This window comes from Penicillium subrubescens (assembly GCF_028828155.1).
Source record: "Penicillium subrubescens strain IBT 31985 chromosome Unknown utg000002l_segment0_segment0, whole genome shotgun sequence".
Classification (NCBI taxonomy): domain Eukaryota; kingdom Fungi; phylum Ascomycota; class Eurotiomycetes; order Eurotiales; family Aspergillaceae; genus Penicillium; species Penicillium subrubescens.
This window is the reverse complement of record NW_026643152.1, coordinates 6,951,866-6,972,017: the sequence shown is the minus strand read 5'-3', so window position 1 is coordinate 6,972,017 and position 20,152 is coordinate 6,951,866. Positions and strand designations below refer to the sequence as shown.

Below are 20,152 nucleotides of genomic sequence, written 5' to 3'. Positions count from 1 at the left end.
TAGACGCCCCAACGGAGAAAAAGCAACAGAGGTCTACACTATCTGACTGACAAAGAGCACGGCTATGAGGCTTGACTCTCGAAGAAGCTTCATTGCTTCTTCCACGGTCATTTCGACCAATTGAGCACATCCAGTAACCATCGCTAACGGCTTTTGAACCGGGTGTTCTACATTCCTCTTCTTCTTCTACTACTCCCGTCAAACAGGCGCAACGATTACTAAATATACAATCTTTGATTAGCTAGTACTGTGGTAAATATTTGGTTCAAAAACATACAAGTGGGCAAGGTGCACGTCACCTCAGACTTGAATGTCGGAAATGTAAATTGCGCGGAAATACTTTATTTCTCGAGTCACTACTTTTAAGTCTAGCATATGCTAGCCTCCTCTCTGGTTTATTGGCAGTACCCTGCCATCAGGAGTAAACTGCCTACTCTGGGTATAGTCTCCGAAATCAAGGTCCCGAATAGGACATTCAGACTCTTCTCGCTCGAAATAGTTCAGTTGACCCCTGGCTGGATCGGTGAATGTTGCCTCAGTGACGAGATCCTGATCCCACAGATAATTACCAAATAGAGTCAACCTCTCCGCCCAATCGGGGAGCTGATCCGCTTGCGAGTTAGGGATCTCGCCAGGGTACCAATAAAAGGTATTTGGTGTTATATCATCCCCAGTTTCGCACTGCAAAATTCGCGTGCGTGCTTGGGGCTGCCCATCGAACCGTTCTTCATTTCGCACACGAGGGTAATCTACCGGTCGGTCGTTGTAGTTCTGCCCATGGAAAACATTGAGGGCATAGATTCCTGGTCTCCACACACCATGCCGAAGTGCCAAATGCTCGAAATGGAAATGCCAAACGGCAAATCTATCATCATCGGTTTCTCTGGAATCTGGATCATCACTGGGAAGCTCATAGACAACTATAATCGGATTAGTCTAGATCTGCATAGAGTAGTGGGTGCCCTTACTCTCCAAAATCATTTCATGGTTGTTGGTGTAGATGAGCTGCTCATATACTAAGGTCATGTGGCCCCTCATGATGGTTTCAGCAATATATCCTAGATAGTCAGTACCATAGATTTCATAGTGCTAGTGCTGGTGCTGAATAGTCCTGAGCTTACCCCAAGTTGGTTGCCCGGTGACTGTATAAGATGATCCCAAATCTTCTGGGGACAACTCAATAATTCTCTTCGACAGTTTGGAGAAGTTCAAATTCCGCTTGGTGCTGATCTGATCGCAAGATCTCACACAGATATCGTCTGATCGGGAGTAGTTGTCGTCCAAAATTCGATTATACTCATCAGCATTGCAAAGTATGTCGTCGGCCAATTCATCCGGGCTGTATATGTGTCCTTCGGGATTCCTGTCGTCGTCGTTGATCCAAGCAGCAATGTTGTCATATGTCAAGTTGCTCCACTCCTGCTTGACATATTTGTCCCAGAGATCCTTCAAGTATGCCATTGTTTTCGTGTCGCGGGCGCTGATAATACCCTGGATCAGAATTGCTAAAAGACGATGAACTCGCTTGTAGTGAGGGTTCTTGGATTCCGCGCGTTTGCTGAGCCCGGTGTCGGTGGAGGCCCCGCAGATAGGGCTCTTCACCCAGGCAGAAAGGTCGTCTTCATAGTCCGCCAGTTCAGGGACCAGGACCTGACTTGTGGTTGTGTAGGTTCCAGTGCAGCAGTAGGACTTTGCTCCTCCGCCCTTGCCTTGACACTCCTCGTTTCCCTCCATAGCGATTTTGATTTCATTGTCATGGCACCCAGACATGCATGTTTTTCCTTTTGTGCCGATACTTTCATAGTCAGATCTCCAGGTACATGTACCCCAAGTCATGTTCTTATCTGATGTGTCGCAGCAATATTTGCGGTGATCAGAGTACCATACGGGTTTGGGGGAGTCGTAACCTCTTATCCAACCCGAGTTACACACAGCAGCACCACTGCCAGTGCTAGATTCAACAAAGTCCGTAGGCCATGCAGAGCCAGCGAATGAACATTTTCCTGCTTCACAACTTCCCGCCGCAATCTGCTCTGGCGACTGGCTCCACTCACATATTTCAAAAAGCCTAGTGGAGTTAAGAAGGTTCCCATCTTTATCATCGTTAGTGCAGCATGCGGCCTGGTAGCCACTCCGACAGCCCCTTCCCAGCGATCCGACTTCTGAGTAGCCATCCGGACATTCCCCATAGCACGCACCTCCCTTGAAAGAATACCATCCACAGCTAGGAGTTGTCTCGCTGGGAGGGCAGCAAAGTCTTCGAGCATACGGAGACGTACAGGCCGTGTCATCAAGCATAATTTCGTTTGCCGTCTTATTCCATTTGTCATCGCGGGTCATCATCGTCCACCCTGTTGGACAGAAGTCGCCGCAATTGGACCACTTGCATTGAAGGTGGCTATTGACTTTGGTTGTGTATGGATCGTCAGGTGTGATTGATGAGTCGATTTCGAGGAATATTCCCGGCATGGTTTGGTGAGTTCGTTCAACTACCTTACCAAGAGCCTTAGAGTACTTTGCATCTTTTGTGTCGTGGCTCAAAGCCCACACCATAATACCACCTAGGCACTGCTCCCGAGCATAGTCCGACTTGATTTTCAAGGTCTTTTCGTCATCATATGACAGCCATTAGTCATCCCAGTGAGCCACCTAAGCGGCAGCGTCTTCGTAAAAAGTAGTGGAAAGCTGATGATCTGCGATGATCTGATCAATCTCACTATTCAGTAGGATTCCAACTTCTCGGCTGCAGTTGCCTTGGTTGGCCCCCGAAGCAAATATGCAGCCTGGCTTGACACAGCTTGGATCGGCCAAGGTATATGCTCGGGCGTAAAATGCGAGACCCATGACAACTTTGGAAGAATCGATCTTGTTGCGCCACAAGAGATCCAATGCTTTACCAATCTCGGTCAGATTGGTATGGGGATTCAGGTATTCGCCGGTCCATTGATTACCAAGATCCCACTTTCCGTGCAAATCGTAGGACATGATGTTGAAGAAGCTGACATGACTTTAAAGCTTGACTATATCAAAGTGTTGGAGGTACCAATATGATGCAGGAAGTGTTATGGAGAGCTCGTTGCGGCCTGTGCTGTCCAATGCGCTTTTCAGATTGGCCATAAAGGTAGGGAAATTCTTGTAGTCCTCCGGGCGACCATTGCGATCTTCAGCCTCGGGGTATTCCCAATCCAAGTCCACTCCATCCAAGTCATAGGTAGACAGAAATTTTGTGATAGAAGCGAAAAACTTTTTCTGGTTCTCTGTTGAACGAGCGATATCAGAGAAAACCATCTGTGTTGGCCCGGGGTCGCTGAAGGTCCATCCACCAAGAGCAATCATCACTTTGAGATCAGGGTCTTGCCTCTTCAAGGCTGTCACTCGACTGAGAACTTTGAGATCGGTCGTGCGATCCGGACGAACCTCAAATGTTTCGGGATCAATAGTAGCAAAAGCAAAGTTGATGTGGGTATAGATTCCGAGAGGGATTTGCTCTGGCCAGAATTTATTGCATGGTCGACGAACCGACCATGCTTCGTAGTAACCCACAACACGATCCAAAGTAGCAGTCTTTTTATCACAGGTGTCATGCTTCACAGTTTTATTGCCGCACTGCTTAAAGTCAGTATATGGACGAACACAACAGAGGGTCGGCAAATGGGGGAGACAACGAGGGAGGATAGAAGGAAATCAGGGCTATTAAATGGGCAAAAGTAAAGGCTGACGAAAATACCGAGATAGCAAACCAAAAGAACAATCAAAATAAAGATCAAGACAGCCATCCGAAAAAGTACAGGAATGAAACTTACGAATTCTTTGGTTGTTCCACAGAAGCCCTGAAAGAAAATTAGACGCTGGCTGGTAAAAGCTCAAATGGGATTGACGAACAAATTCAGAGCAGCACACGTTAAGTGGGCAATCGGACTTCTCTGCCCATTCCGATCCAAACCCAGGGTCACATTCAGCCTTGGAATCGCATCCAGAGACACAAACATCAGAGCCGCAGTAGTCAGGCCCCAATCCGCAATATCCCGCTTTCGAACTATGACACTGTCAGTCACAATATATAAGTATAGAATATATGCCAACATACCAGCATCCTGATTCACAGGGAGTATTTTTGTCACATTGGAGCTTGAAGTCACAGGTGTCAACACAGTTGCCGGCACCACAGTGTTCTTCGTCAGTTCCACACCATCCGTCTTTTGAACAGCATCCAGTTGCGCAGGGACTATCTTTGCTACAGTTCTGAGCCAGCACAGGCAAAACTATAGCAAGAAATGCAAAACCGAATAGCACAAACTTGAGAGAGACATTTTTATGCCTTGAAAGCATGATAGGAAAAGGTATCTAAATACGAATTGCAGCCCGGGCTGAGATCTGACAAAACGACAGTGGTGGTCCAAGGAAATATTGAATTTAAAGCAAATATCCTCGGGTTGTACATAGGTACTTGGCTCTATTATGCCTGCTTTGGCCGATTCTAGTTCGAGGCTTTCAAGCCCGAAGTCGTATCTCGCTAAGGGTCGGTTTATTAGCTACTCCTGTATGCCCCACAGGGTTTTCTGCGTCTTGTCTAGCTTGGAATACTGGTGGAGCCTCCAATCTGAGACAAAAGTAGCGCATAAATAGCGAAGAGGCTTAGTAGGGATTCCAACTCCTGGTTCTCTAATTTTCATGATATTTGTCCCCAATCTCATGCGCACATTCTTTCTTTGGAAATTACTACCCCATTCATGCAGTTTTCCGTAATATAGAGTAATAATTGATAAATATCCACTGAGAAGGATTTGGTGGCGTACAAATAGTCTCACTTTGCAACTTTTGCCTGTGTAGTCTAGTCGCCCGAATACATATCTAACAGACCGTGCTTTGTCATTTAGACCCATTTGACATCGATCTTTATTTATTAATTGGTAGCTTTCGATTCGCTCAATATGTACAGAACTTGAGTCCGATCGAACGTTTTCATATGATATACATTTTGTCTTGCTAAGCTTGAGATACAAGACCAGGTAGCAACAATGAGTAGGCTAATATGGGCGCAATCTCCTTTGGCTTTCCATACTTGACATGAATTCGGCATGGACGGATGTGGCCTGGAGCTAACTATACGAATTTAGACCGTTCAGTCTAGCAAAGAGGCTTTTATCGGTCAATTGACTAGGGTCTAGCAAGGCTATCTGGTAAGGTGATACGCTACATGTAAGCGAAGGGAAAGTAGGCGAATACCATATAAGGACGAACTAGATTATTATGTGCTTAGCCGGTGTCGAGGCTGCTAGCCGCATACCTAGTTGAACTCTAACAGAATTTTCCTGAACTACGGATGTGGTCATCGCAGTTCCAGTCCGACATAGTTCCTAATTGGGAGGTCGGTTTTTGTTGATAGATAGCTAATCCTTCTCTTCTCGTAATGTAGCGTTTTCTTTTCATAGTGTTCCGAGATTGCTACCCCGATAGATTGACCCGAGCGGGTTTCACAGTCTCGGCCTCGCGCAAGACCCACAGGGGGCCAAAATGGCTTTGTAGCTTCAAGTAGCGTGAATTATCTCTTGGCACCAAGGTCTAGTTTCCCGCGAATCCCGGAGCTTCAATGGTTTTATTAATGGGAGTTTGGGGCAAATGGTATCTTCAGGTCCGCGAAGGCATTTGCGCGATTTTTGATATTCCGGCCCCATTCTATATCCACTACGTTCTCACTCCTTTGGATGAACTCGGGTCGGTTTGCCAAGACCTTCGGTTAGTTTGCCAAGTCGCCCCTTGTACTGTTAGGGCGGAACTCACCGTGGCACCTGCTGATTACCCAAAGGGTAGGCGAGCTTGAATCAATTTGAAATTGAGGAACATAAACAATTGATTCAGTGCAGAGGAGTGATTTTAAGCTGGATATGATTCACCGTACCAGGGGTTTTTAAAACAGTGTATGTAAGTGCAAGTTAGTGCACCTTATTTCGGGTCAATCAATATCCAACCTTCATGGAAGCGGAACATCTAAGTGGTAATTTTCTCTCGCTGGTGGCTCACCGCCTTGGGGTGCGGAATTCCATTAGCTCCTGAAATGGTCTCTAGGCCCATAGACTAGTAGGTTAGTGAGACAATGTAATTTCCTTTCGAGCTACTTCAGGGCTCCTCGGTTAACTCCATTTCAATTGGAGTATTGAATTTGGTGGCTTATAGTCCTCCGGGCGAGGTGGTATCTATTAAAAAAAGAAGAAGAAATTCAAATCCAAAAACAACGGAAAAGGAAATCAAAGAGCCAGGTGTGGATTCCTAGGTCGGGCTAAAAGACTGGCGTGACGGCACTTAGTTATATCTTTGCATTTCGGTTAAGCAGGTTATCTAACGAATTGTTCCCTTCCTGGTCTTCGCCCTCTCTTGTTATCTATTCCAAGGTAGCCGGATTTTAATGGCAACTGACTCTTTGCTAGGAAAAAGGTAGTTCAAGTCAACTATCTCGATCAATCAATTTCGCATCATGCGGGTTTAGCGAGCGCTTTGGCTCATAGGCCATTTCGGCTTTCTTGTTCATGGATCTCACCATAAGCATGATCACCATAATACTATCCACAAGAAGCTTCACGAGGAGCACAAACGAGAAGTCTCTTCTTCGATTGCTGGCGTTGATCAAGCAGCAGCAACCGGTTCTATTTCCACCTCCCATAACGATTCAGATGCAGCTGCAGCTGTTGCCAGGGCTTTGAAAGTCTTGGGCGTGAGAAATAAACAACGCATGGAACACATTCAATACAACAAGTATGAACTTGCTACTCCAGAAAAAGCCCAATATGCAGCCCCCGTCGCCCCGCTTGACTATAGCCAGGGTGCAGTTGATCAAGCAGAAAGCACAGAGCCATTGCTCACTCGACGTGATACAAATTCTACTATTGGATATAGATACTCAGTTCCTTTTGAGCTCAAGGAAGCTGCAAGAGCTGTTGCCGAGTCAAACCCTCCTTCGCCATCTACTGGAAACCACAGTGCTGTTGCGGCTCAGATGCGGGCTAAATACGGAGACAAAACTAAGGATACCCTTACTCCCGCACAAATGTTGCGAGCTTATGATAGGCTGTCAGGAAGTGTTTTTGACACAAATGGCACCATCTCTACCAGCCATCAGGGTACCTTGGAGACCCGAGAATCATCAACTTGGTGGATGGCGACCATGACACAGCGTGGAAGCAGTCCTTTTGCTCCATCTGGATACAAAGTGAGTACAAGCTTGGAAATTCGTTTGTTATTTATAGCAATACTAATTTTGTCACTCCAGGTTTGGAGGAACGTAAAAGAATATGGTGCCAAAGGTGAAATCTCCATCTGATTATATATATTTACTTGAAATTCTGACATCTTTATAGGTGATGGAGTCACTAATGACACCGGTTTGTTATTTTATTCCAGTTTCTCGGTTGCAATACGCTGACATATTTTAGTTGCCATCAACCGTGCTATTTCTGATAGTGGCCGATGCGGCGCCAACTGTGGCTCTAGCACAATCTACCCTACAGTTGTTTATTTCCCCCGGGGAACTATCTAGTTAGCAGCTCAATCATCCAGTACTATAATACGCAACTCATCGGCGATGTAAGTACATGTAGTTCAATTCCGATCACCTCATTCTGGGTGTGTATATGGGCATTTTGCTAATCAATTCAATAGCCTCTCGAACTTCCCACAATTCTCGCTGCAAGCAGCTTTGTTGGTTTGGGTGTCATTACTTCCGATGTTTATATTGGAGATCAGGAAGAATGGTACATCAACACAAACAATTTCCTTCGCAGTGTACGCAATTTCAAGATTGATATCACGCGGACAGACCAAGGCGCATATGTTTGTGCAGTTCACTGGCAGGTCGCTCAAGGGACTTCCCTTGAAAACCTTGAAATCTATATGACACAAGATGTCTCTACCACCCAGCAAGGAATTTACATAGAGAATGGAAGCGGTGGTTTCATGAGTGATCTGACATTTGTGGGAGGCAATTTTGGGTAAGAGTCTTCCTTTAAAGCATTTTACCTCTACTGACCAGACTGTCTAGTGCATACCTTGGAAACCAGCAATTTACAACCAGTCATCTGGTATTTGTGAACTGTAATACAGCACTCCAAATTCACTGGGACTAGGCCTGGACTATGCAAGATGTAGTCATTGAGAGCTGCCGTACCGGTGTGGTCATTGTCGGTGGAGTAAGTGCCATATCAAGCCTCTTAGGCAAAAATATTTATTCAAAAATGCTAATTGCCTTCATCAGGCTAGAGGACCATTCAGCACTGGCCAAGGTGTAGGATCTTTTGTCTTGGTCGATGCCATTATCGCCAACACTCCCACGGGAATTACCACTACTCTCTACGGGGAAAACTCCACCGCACTGCTTCTACAGAATGTGGGTTTCTATAATACCCAAAATGCCATTTATGATCAAGGTGCTGGCAAAGCTTTGATTCCCGGCGGAGATCAAACAATCCTCGATTCATGGGGATTTGGAATGGTCAGCGATCCCAGCGGTTCACGTTTCGTTTCCGGTAACAATCTATTGGCCATGAATCGCACCAGTTCACTTGTGGGCACTAACAAATACAATGTCCGACCTAACTTCTTTACACGTCGCAGACCTAAGTACATTGACCTTGGAAATACCCAGGTTCTAGATGTCAAGGCACTCGGTGCAAAGGGTGACGGTGTCACTGATGATACGACAGTCCTGAATAGCATCCTCTCACGGGGCTCAAATATGTCTTCGATTATCTACTTTCCTCATAGTGTCTATTTGATCAAAGACACACTGAAAATCCCGAAGAACTCTCGAATTCTCGGTCAGGCTTGGTCCCAGATTATGGCTACTGGTCCTAAGTTTCAGGACTTGGAAAACCCCTATGTGGCTGTGAGGGTTAGACAGCAAGGGGACATTGGTATCGTCGAAATACAAGATATCCTCTTCACTGTTTCCGGTCCTACTGCCGGAGCCGTGCTTATGGAGTGGAATGTGCACGAATCAACCCAAGGGTCAGCTAGCTTATGGGGTAAGTCTACGCTTCAATCGCTGTCATTTTTTATCAGATTGCTCATTATACCTTGCTCTATGTAGATTCGCATTTTCGTATTAGTGGCGCTATTGGCTCCGGCCTGCAAGCTGCCGATTGCCCGAAGGAATCCGGCACCGTCAACAAAAGGTGCATAGCAGCTGCGCTTATTCTTCGACTGACACAAAGCTCCTCTGCATATTTGGAGAACGTCTGGGTATGGACAGCCGATCACGATCTCGACAGAACCTCTCAAGACCAGCTTGATATCTACGCTGCTCGTGGAATACTTATAGAAAGTCAGGGCCCAACATGGCTGTACGGTACATCCTCTGAGCATCACGCTCTTTACCAGTACCAGTTCTACAATGCCAAAAACGTGGTTATGGGTATGATTCAGACCGAATCTCCGTACTATCAACCTGTACCTCGGGCACCACAGCCGTTCAAAGTTAGACAATTTCCTGCCGATCCCGACTTCACCAATTGTACTTCTACGTCTCTTACCTGTTCAGTTTCTTGGGCTGTCAGGATTATTGACTCTTCTTCTATATATCTTCTTGGCGCTGGTATGTTTCATAATCCCTACCATCTGTCATTGATACTAACACTCCCGCAGGGCTCTATAGCTGGTTCTCGGACTACTCGCAAAATTGTGTTGATAATGATCATTGTCAAGATAGGGCCTTTGAGATTGAAGAGAGTTACGATGTTTGGATCTACAACCTGGTCTCAAAAGCCATTCGCGAAATGGTTAGCCCTCGTGGTGAGATGCCAACATATGCGACCGACAACAAAAACGGCTTCTTGTCCTCTCTACTCGCTTGGATCAGAGGCCCAAAAGAAATAATTGGCAGCCGGGACCACGCAGGCTTCCACGTCTGGGATTCTGACACGGACTCAGAAGCTCTCGCAGGCTTGCCCTCTGCGTGCAAGACATCGCTGACACAGCTGGTCCGGTGTGACATCTGGGCATCTACGTTCTTAGGCGAATCATATCGTGGCTCGCTCCATAACGACACACTAACAGACTCTGTCTGTGATGAGAGCTGCGGGGAGTCTTTGAAATCTTGGTTTGATAGTGTTGCCACTGATTGCGCCGGATATAACGTCTCCAGCTCTGCCCCAACCAAGTACGGTGGGCAGATCTGGTCTGGGTGGAACGAAACATGTCTCAAGGATCCCACAACCGATAAATACTGCAATGGTAAACTCTCACCCCCGGTTTTCCACATTCGCGAATATACATCTAATAACAGCGTGCAGATATTATCGAGGGCTTCAGTGAAGTCGACTTCACGAAAGACAGACCGAAGAGTGAACTTTGCAGCTTCTGCTATGTGGAAAGACTGGAAATGATGCAACGCTCGTCATACTCGGTGTATGATGAATACTTTCAAGCAGACTTGGTGGTAGTTCACGCCAGGTGTGACATCTCCGGTCCCACGGAGATGCCACCATCTCTAGACGCACCTCCAGAATTCCACCCTAAGCCTGCCTGCCTATCCGGGAAGAGATACACAACCGTCGATGGCGACACATGTGACTCTGTTGCGTTGCACCTCAATGTCTCATCTGCATCGTTTGTAATGGCCAACAACCGCCATACCATAGTTTGCGATAGATTACCTTCGGATATGGATCTGTGTGTTCCAACGACATGTGCGAGCACATATGTCTTGAAAGATACTGATACTTGTCGTTCGATCGAGGAAGCCAATAGCAATAACGTAGGGGACGTACGAAGGTACAATCCCTGGGTCGAATTCGACTGTTCGAATCTCCAGAGCACGACTCCTTCATTTGGTCACGTAATTTGCCTTCGTGATTCTGACGAAAGTTATACAGCGACTGCTCCGATTCCTGGTGTTACAATTAGCCCGGGAAGAAGTTCGGGATACTCAAGGACTGTTGTTGACCCTCCCTCCAACGCTACCGTGGCTAATGGTACAACCTTAAAATGCGGCAAATGGCATGTCGCCAAAGAGGGCGAGAGCTGCCCTATGATCTGTCTGGGCGAGTCGATTACCTCCACCTTGTTCCTTGCGGTGAATCCTTCGCTTTCCAGTTCTAATTGCTCCCTCGCCCTAGTGACTGGGAATGCATATTGTGCTGGACCCACGACCAACTGGGCATCTTTGTCTGAGGAATGAGGTTTTTCTGTTGGTGCACGGCTCTTGAATATTGGCTTTGATATACATATGCTGTAATATTTGCGAAATTTAATCCAACATTGACATTGAGAATGAACATGAACAGGTTCAGTTTAGAGGTTGAGATGAGATGACCTAACCACAATCACTTTTCGTCACCAATGTCAGGATATCTTTCCTCCATCTTAGCAGCATTATCTAACCTCTTTTTCCAAGTTCCCCAATTAAAATGCCACCTTAGTCTGCTGAAGCTTGACAGCCAAGAAGAGCAACTGAAGAAACTTCACTCGCGCCTTGGTTTACGAGCCATGTTTCCAGTCGTTGCTCCGATCCACCTCCGTCAAAGCCCGTTGGAGAAGTTTACAGTATGGATTATTGGCTGGAATCATCATAACTTATAGGCCAGGAAGAGAGATGTAATGAAGGATACTGAATTAGATTTATCTAGAAGGAAGCTCTTATACTAGTAAGAGCTATAAAGAAAAAGCGGTCTGAAAGAGAGACCAAACAGTGCCTGATTGCATGTCGTGCCTGGTTGCATATCAATAACTCCGATAGATAAATCTAGCAAATTGTTATAATTAGTGGCTAGGAGGGGTAGCGTTACTAGAATATTCGATAAGTTAGACTAAAACTCGGGAAGGTTAATATAGTCTATACTATAATAAGCTTACTATATCACGTCGTAGTATAGTACTTTTAGTACACCTTTATCATCGATCTTCATGTTCTACTATAGTGGTCTTTTAAAAACTAAGTGAAGGTCTTTCTAGAGACATTACTAAGGAGGCGTAGTATAAGCGACTAGAGGCTAGGGAAGCCCTTTATACAATTGAAAGTCTATACCAGACTGTTAGGGGTGATAGATCAATACTTTCGACATAATAAAAGTGCCTCTACCTAAGGCCAGGAAGCCACTTTTCTTTCCACTTAATGCTATACTATACCGTCTAGATTAGTGTATTCAATGAAACGTTTAGGCGCGGGCTGATTCCGGCTCCTCCCCCTGGATGGTCCGCTCAGCGCTCCCACGGGCATGTCGGTCTCTCCCCAGTTAGCTGCGGTCCTCCCACACCTTCAAGTGCGTCTCACTACGTACTCAATGCGAAGGGGTATGAAGCACAAATCTCAATGTTAAGCAGTCTATAATCGGTCTAGCCTCTCTACACCGACTCAAATGTATAATGCTCGTTTCTCAAATACTTTCAGCAGAATATAGGCAACTATAGAGCATGTTAGAGACAGTCATTCTACAGACTTTTGTGTAGTAGTACGAGCACTAGATACCAACAAAAAGAGGGAAGTTCAACCAGAATCAGGTACATAAAGTGAGCCCGAGCCCTCCCACAGTTAGGCAGGTGCCATTGGGAGATGAGAGAAGAGGAAGGAAGCGGTAAGAAAAAGAAAAAGCAAGAAGAGAGACAAGAAGAACGGTTAGAAAGGAGAGGGTATAAGTCAGAGGCGTTGTCAAAGCTCCAGATCCACCATCTATACAGCAACACGTTGCATGACTTGAACAATAATTTAGGAAATATAGCATAGTAGCTTGGGTTCCCCTGCTAAAGACGGTTCCATGTCGGGAAGATCCTGCCCATTTCCACCCATTATTATATAATTTCCATTTGAATGGCTCTCTCGTTCGGCTCCTCTGTCTACTATTTCATCTCGCGCCGAACAATTACTCGGGACAAAAAGCGGAGTACTAGAGCTGTAGACCTATGTCCAGGTGGGCTTCGAGTCTAGAGATGTGGGTCTGTGGTTAGGAAGCTAGGGCGGGAAGGCTTTGGCTTAAGGCCCGACGATCTAGAACAGTTGATTTGAGGCCATGTTCCTCAGGCCGCGGATGTGGATCCACTTTGGACGTACGTCCACAGCTCCAGGTCTACCGCGGCTTTCCATCCGTCAACTGGCGGCTTAGACGGCCATGAGGGCCACAGATCTGCAGGCTACAGTCTATACAAGCTACAAATCTCGGGATTCAGGGCTCAAGAAGTGTACATAGTTCCTCAGCTCTACATGACTGGCCTTGTGGCTCTTGATAGCGAGCCACACAGGTCAGAAGACGGTTTTCCTAAATCTACGGAGGCCCCAGGTACCCAGACTTGCTAGGCCCTCAAGTTGGGCGGTTAGTGAAAGGCATTACTGTTAATGGAGAACAGCTCGTGATGGTCTCAAAATCGCTAACTGTACGGAGTACCTCCCAGAATCCCAAGGCCTACTCGCTCGACATTCAGCTACCGTTAGTCCGCAGGGGTCTTGCCGCAGCAAGCACTACCGAATAATAGGCCACTGTGGTCGTTGTGTCTCGACTGGTATCCAATTCACCAGACAATAAACACAATGGGCCAATTGAGCCTACTCGTTGGGGGCGGGGGCTGAATCACTGGGATCCACATCCGAAGTGGTTGTGCCTTCAAGCAACACTATTGGTAGGCATCTAAACCGAGTTAAGCCTAGGATAGCTGGCGTCCTCAGTCTGGCAGGAATCCTGACTATCCTGATCCCGCAGGACTATAGATTCCCGTAGGTTGAGTACAGTACCTTTAGCACGATAAATAACTAACGGCTGAGTCACCGAGTGGGACGGATGTGCTTTCGAGGTAAAATTACATCTGCGATGGCAGCTCGTCCATATATGGGAAACACGTCTTGGGTGCTATGTAGATATGGGAGGGGTTTCTTAGGAGGTCTGATTATCTGATAGCCTTCTCTCGAGAATCTTTAAATCCCAAGAATAGTACTCACACAAGACGGTCGTCTTGGTAGGTGCGCTGAGAAAAGACGCGATTCTCAAGAATAGAACCTTCTCAAGAGGACCGTCTTATGACTAAGATCTTGGAGGCTCACGTTTCTCAAGAGCTTAGTCATAAGAGTCTCGTTTCATATCACCACTCTTAACTACAATATCTCAAGGCAGCCTACACGAGACAAGTCCTGTCATGAGATGAGGTTTCTGGTATGAATTTGGTCTTGAAATTTTCTTCATGAAACTCGTGTGCTCTCATATCAATAGGTATTCTAGGAAACCCATCCCTTACCAAATATTCTTCCATAATGACATTCTCAAGCTCTGGTACTGAAGATACTGTGATAAGAGAACCTTTTCCGGACATACTTCCTCATCGCACGGTTAACATACAGAAGTTCCTATAGCGTCTACCTACAAACAATCTGCCACTCGACCTTCCTAGCGCTAGAAAGACTAGAGGGTGGAATCAATCATTTCCGTCCTGTCTGCCTCGTGAGGATTCTCAACAAGGTTAAGAGTTATGCGGCTCATGGGGGATTGCATCATCATGCGTCGCTCACCGGCCGGTGTTACCTAGTCACCTGGTGATCTCGTTGTGCTTGTGACGCCTATCCATGCTCCTCCTCCTCCTCCTCCTCCTCCTCCTCCTCCTCCTCCTCCTCCTCCTCCTCCTCCTCCTCCTCCTCCTACGTAGTACCGTATCGTAAAAGTCTGTTTGAAAGCGAGCAAGGTCCATCATGACAGTTCTTCCAAAACCAATCCTTTATGAACTATATCGGAAATAAAACCAAAAGGGTGTCGCAGAACAAAAACGGTGTCGCAGAACAAATAGCGTGTCTGCTTTAGGAGATCAGCCTTGGTGTCTACAGTGAGCCGTTCTAGTACTCGCAGGTACCGTACCGCTTTAGTAATCACAGGGATCCACTTAGGTAGTCGTAGGCATCCGCTTTAGTCGCAGGGGTCTGTTTTGGAAGTCGCAAGGGAACAAAAAAGGTATCGCAGATGTTCAACCTATAATCAGCCAGTTAGGGTTGGGGATAACTCATCCCAAAGCTGATTGGTTAGCTTGTTCACCTGGACCAACAACATTTAGAAAGGTGCCAAGCGTCCACGGCTCTAATTACTATGCCTTATCTTCACCTCCAGCTCACCTTCTGGTATTGAGAGACCAGAAGGAATTGCACACTATACCACTTGGTCATGGAGGCAAGATCGCGGCCCGTTGTCCCTGAAACAATTACGGTGCCATATCGAGGTCTTCTAAGGAACCAGAAGGCTCATACTCGCATTTTGACATTTTCTCATTTTCCATTTCTTTATTTCCATTTCTCAGCCCAGTGCTTACTATAAATAAGTAACATCAAACCTGTTGATCCCTCTTTTAACTCGTTCGAACCATTTATCTCACAATCATTATGGCGAAGACCCCCCCCGCGAACGATCGAAGGCTTCTAGTACGAAGAAATCGATTCGACAGAAAAGAGACCGGCGGAAGATGACCCTAGAAAATAAGTTGCAACAGTATAGCGAAATGTGCGGGGCAGATGTCTGCTTAGGCATACGGATTCGAGAGTCAGGAGAAGTATTTATCTTCTCTGCAGACTCATCGGGGATTTGGTCATTCCTCAGGACTCAATTAGTATGTTCTCTCGGTCTCTCTAAACTCTTCGTAGCTTGAACTTTTCTGACTCCTCTAGGGCTCCTACTATCCAACACCAGTTGAAAGAAGTAAAAAGGACCTCCGTGGGGCAAAAGGATAGAGCGATAGAATCTATGGCTTTTGAAATCACATTGTCTATGCAGTTTGTATCTATCCGGCCTTGCTATATGATTGATTATTTATTATCACCTTGATTCTCGCTTTGAGTGCTAGAACATGGACAAAATCTGTTTTTCGCTTCGTGCATGCAAATACCATTGAGAGTTTCTCGCTACCAGGTCCCTGGAGCGCAGGAATGAGCTCTCGCCGGAGTATATGACCGTAGGGCAACTATTCCTCAGGGCCAAGGATCCTGAGGGGCAAATACCCTCGATGATGTTGAAATCCAGGAACGAATTTTCTCACGTACAACTTACCTTGGGGTAACTTAATGCTCAAGGGCAAATTCCCCCATAGGATTTCTACCACAAAAGGGTGGACTCCCATACCCGTCCCTGCCGAGGGATACCTACCACAAGTAAGGATTCACGCATCCTTAGGCGGCTGGCTATGTAGCCAGAGCCATATAGGCTGGCGGGTTATGTAGCCAGAGCCATATAGGCTAGCGGGCTATGTAGCCAGGACTATGTAGGCTGGCGGTCTATGTAGCTAGGATATCAACCTGGCCAATGGGCCAAGCAGAGGTCGATGATTTGTCATACTTGGCTCTTTCAGGCGGAGCTCGATTTGCCGACAGAATCCATACTCTGGGACAGTCCAAGGTCCACTGCTTGTACATAATATCACAGTTCTGTGAATAGTTTCCAGTTCGCCTCAATCCGGTTAAACCAATCAGCGAAACGCCCAGGCTGTTCACTGTCTAGTGCATTGCTAACATCTTGGCACTCTTCGACTGCCATAAACTGGCGAACCGTGAGTGGCTCCAAGGGGTAGAAAGGAACAACGAACCAATCCTATTGGTTAGCTGCTATGTACTCCTCTCTCCACTTTGGAGTAGCCAAGTGTTCGCTTCCAGTAAAGCTGGTTGGCACCTGCAGAACAGGGCAACTATCTGGATAATAGTTCGACCGTGCCGAGTAAGCATACCAGGAGGCCAGTAGCACCCACGCCTTTCAAACAAGTCACAAAGCCTAAACAGTACAGTTTCACTACCGACCCCATCTTTTGTGAGGCCTAACATGCGTTGGGTGAGGATGGCCGGCATAGATGCTGTTGATACTCGATTAATTGACCACTATCTTCTACTGTATTGGTTGATCGAATTAAACGTATTTGTCCTTTCATATGTAAGTTCAACGTGAGGTCAAGAAAGGGCATGGTAGGCGGTGAAAATGGGCCTTAATCTTAATCTGAGAGTCCAAAACAGAGCATCAACCAGAAGGTGCAGTAAACGTTGAAATAGGTGAACAGTGAAAGCCACTGGTTTCAACTCTGACCTCAGAAGGAGAGGACTGGTGAATTGAAAGGATTGGCTAAAAAAAAGCACCTTCTCCACCTAAAGCCTGGGTCCGTGCATTTCCGAATAGTTTCACATCCCCCCAGGTCATGATGAGAAATTTATTTCAACCTACACCTACTCTGTGGCCGGAGAACTCTACCCCTCTCTCTTCCTGGTTTCTACAAAATGCCGAAGCCATTACGGAGTACAGTTGTGTGTGTGTAATTCATTTACGCTGACCCCTCGCTAACTTGGTTTACCCAACTTGGCCAAAATACGAATCCGTACCTAGCCTAGTGGGCTGTGGTTTATAATCCAACTTTCGAGCGAGGGGTCGGGGCAAATGACATCAACCAGCTAATCAACCAGACTGTACTCCGTCGTGTCTTTCTTGATGTTGCTAATAGTGCCACTAGGCCGAATTAGGTATATTGGTTGTCAGGCTATTGTGTGGAGGGACAGGGGAGCGGAGCGATTGCCTATTGTTTATTGTCGTTCTGTCTCTATGTAAACCCACAATAGCTGTTTTAATATTGGGGACGACGTTAGAACATGTTTGCTGTCTTTTACTTCTACCTAAGGCGAGAATCGTTGGCCCACGGGTTGGTGACGGGGGATACGACCTTATGCCGGTCGCTGTAAAAGGGAACCTTCTGGAACTTTCGAGTGAAATTGGCACAGGATACTTAAGCATCCAATCTCATATAGTACTATTATCCAAAGGCGCTGAAGATACTGCAGATGGCGAAGCCTGTCAAGTCAATATTCTACTAGAGGGCCTGGATACAATATTCACGTACTGCTGATAGAGCTGGAAGTAGACTCTATAAACACAAAATAGTGTCCGTAGGGACTAGTACTGATTGGTGGTCACTACCAGGGTTGGAGTGCTTTCCCAAAAGAGAGGCGATCTCGCACCACCTTAGTTCTGTGCAATATTCACTACGCAATCTTGTGTAGCCATTACCCCAATGCCCTGGTAGAGCTCCGAAGAACAGCATTAAATCATAAGAAACGTTCGCAGAAAGAAAAACCTGTACCAAAGCACCCAGTCTTACATGCAAGCTAAGCATGGCACAGGGGAAACCAACTACAGTATGATTCTTGGAAGAGTTGCGCACTGTAACTATCTTCTGGAAGGCAATGAGTATGGGTAAGGGAGCCTTAATACCCCGCCATCCTTATTCATAGCCTGCCAGCCTAGACCGCTAGCCTATATGGCCACCCGGATCTCTGAGCCTATTGGCTGTTATATGTTACGTGGAGCCGACTGGTCACTGTGAGTTAATACCAAAAGGGCGATAGTTACCTGAGATTGATGTTGTAAACAGGTACAATAACGATATGTGCTGTCACGGCTAATTCCGGCCCTCTCGGCACAACTTCGAATTCCAAGAGTGTCTCTCAATCGTACCGTTGCCTCGCAAGGCCTTACTGCGGAATAGATCCTGTTGAGCGTCTTGCAGAACGTGCCAGAAGTGCGCGCCAAGTAAGTCAATCACAAAGTATTGCTACTAAGTGAATCCCCTACTTGTAGGTTGGGTTGTCTTAAAGGTGAACTGTGAAGTGCAAAGTACTAAAGGTAGTAACCAAGTAACAATGTGCAATTGATCGCGAAGAACTAAATACATGATGCTAAATGAGTGTCCTTATATATCCAGCTCTTCCTGTGTGGTATGGGCGGTAGATGGTAGAGTGGTAGATGGTCCTTGGCGCGATCTACCCGTATACCGTCCTACCCATCTACCACTTAGATGTCACGTGGTTTACCGGGTTCTTGCATTTGGGGTGTAATCTTGGTGTGGGTAAAAGAGCGGCCGTTTCCTGCGTTGCGCTAACCGTCCCGTGGAGTAAGCGGGTATTAATTATGACGGTTAGCCGTAGGTCGATTCTGGCTCCTATCCTAAACCCTTCTGCTTAGTGCCTTCCGGGGCTTGCCCAAGTAAACCGAAACGTACGTAACGACGCTAATCCTTAGCGTCCGTGGAATGATTGGTTCACGGTTGCTACTCAAATAGCTGCGGCCCCCGCGCCTCTTTGAGGTCCGTAACAAGCGGTTGATAGATTAGATCCTAATGGATTAATTCGAAAGGCCTATTAGATTCGATCGGACGCCGAGAGATCTACTACTTAGCCTTAGAAATCTTATAACCCTTATAGATATCCGATTCGGAGGTTATAGTATCGATTTCGATATTAGCTAAGTAATTAGCTGGATAAGATAGGATCTCTTAATTTATATAACCTAGGCGCCGGTGCTAGAGATTAACTAATCCTTTTACTCGTTTTAGCGTATAAGAAGATAGACCGAATTAGCCGAAATCGTTAGATAGATCGATATCTAATACGCTAGGAATCTTTAAGATCTAATTGGCTGAATTAGTAGGCGATTCGATAGCTATACTATTAGCGGTCGATTAATTCCACTTAATTAGATATAGGCTAGATTTACTGCGTATTAGCAGTTTTTTATACGTGCACCAGGTCACGGTTTCGCTAACCGTGCTCCAAGGCGAGAGCAGAACACTGCTACGTCGAATAACCCCATGATTTGGGACTAAAAACTGAACGCAGATAATTATGTGAAGACTATGTTTAACCAGCAGCTCTTGCCCAGATTTTGCAAACTCCATTTACAACACCTGGATTATTGAAAATAAAGTGCGGTTTCACCGCCCGCCGTTCTCTTCCATTAACCATGTTGAAACCACAATTAAACCATCATTTGGGTCACTTGGGTCTAGACATGCAATGAAACCGAGGGCAAGAAAAAAAGACAGTGATCAATCGCCTTTAGCCTGAAGACCACACAGGCCCGAAAACGATCTCCCTGGAGCTGTGGCGGCCCCAGAGGCTCAAAGGCCCTGGTGGTTTAAACACCACGATACCTATTTTTAGCGACCACGGAGTCTCCGCGGAAGTAATTAAACCACAACTGTCTTTGAATCACCTTAGTCTAAATACCCCCACATCTAATTTTTAAACCTCTAGAGTCTTATGACTGTCGCCAGATCTCAGACGTCCGACAGTCTGGCTTACCGACAGGAGAGGTTGTTGATTGCCCTACGCGGGAGACGGTTCCTGGCTCACATCATCTATGATCTAGGACTCTTTCCGAATTCCCACTGGATTCAGAAC

The 20,152-nt window shown here is 46.3% G+C and overlaps 4 protein-coding genes across 4 annotated transcripts; 1 reads left to right on the top strand and 3 right to left on the bottom strand.

The window, feature by feature from the left end:
• Positions 1 to 378: 378 nt before the first annotated feature.
• On the bottom strand, positions 379 to 2,469 carry N7473_003839 (uncharacterized protein; the record flags this gene model as incomplete). The annotated part of the gene is made up of 4 exons (XM_057149779.1): positions 379 to 920; positions 969 to 1,058; positions 1,122 to 2,093; positions 2,280 to 2,469. 4 exons carry the CDS (start codon positions 2,467 to 2,469, stop codon positions 379 to 381), a joined length of 1,794 nt encoding a protein of 597 aa, XP_057013433.1.
• Positions 2,470 to 2,649: 180 nt separating this feature from the next.
• Positions 2,650 to 2,985, bottom strand: N7473_003838 (uncharacterized protein; the record flags this gene model as incomplete). Its single annotated transcript, XM_057149778.1, has 1 exon — positions 2,650 to 2,985. One exon carries the CDS (start codon positions 2,983 to 2,985, stop codon positions 2,650 to 2,652), a length of 336 nt encoding a protein of 111 aa, XP_057013432.1.
• Positions 2,986 to 3,009: 24 nt separating this feature from the next.
• Positions 3,010 to 4,329, bottom strand: N7473_003837 (uncharacterized protein; the record flags this gene model as incomplete). The annotated part of the gene is made up of 4 exons (XM_057149777.1): positions 3,010 to 3,606; positions 3,804 to 3,830; positions 3,883 to 4,036; positions 4,088 to 4,329. The coding sequence occupies 4 exons, from the start codon at positions 4,327 to 4,329 to the stop codon at positions 3,010 to 3,012; spliced, it is 1,020 nt and encodes a 339-aa protein (XP_057013431.1).
• Positions 4,330 to 6,240: 1,911 nt separating this feature from the next.
• N7473_003836 (glycoside hydrolase family 55 protein) lies at positions 6,241 to 11,336 on the top strand. The gene is made up of 10 exons (XM_057149776.1): positions 6,241 to 7,204; positions 7,265 to 7,298; positions 7,353 to 7,376; positions 7,428 to 7,578; positions 7,654 to 7,982; positions 8,033 to 8,180; positions 8,246 to 9,014; positions 9,080 to 9,583; positions 9,634 to 10,221; positions 10,281 to 11,336. The coding sequence occupies exons 6-10, from the start codon at positions 8,127 to 8,129 to the stop codon at positions 11,165 to 11,167; spliced, it is 2,802 nt and encodes a 933-aa protein (XP_057013430.1). The 5' UTR covers positions 6,241 to 7,204; positions 7,265 to 7,298; positions 7,353 to 7,376; positions 7,428 to 7,578; positions 7,654 to 7,982; positions 8,033 to 8,126; the 3' UTR covers positions 11,168 to 11,336.
• Positions 11,337 to 20,152: the final 8,816 nt, after the last annotated feature.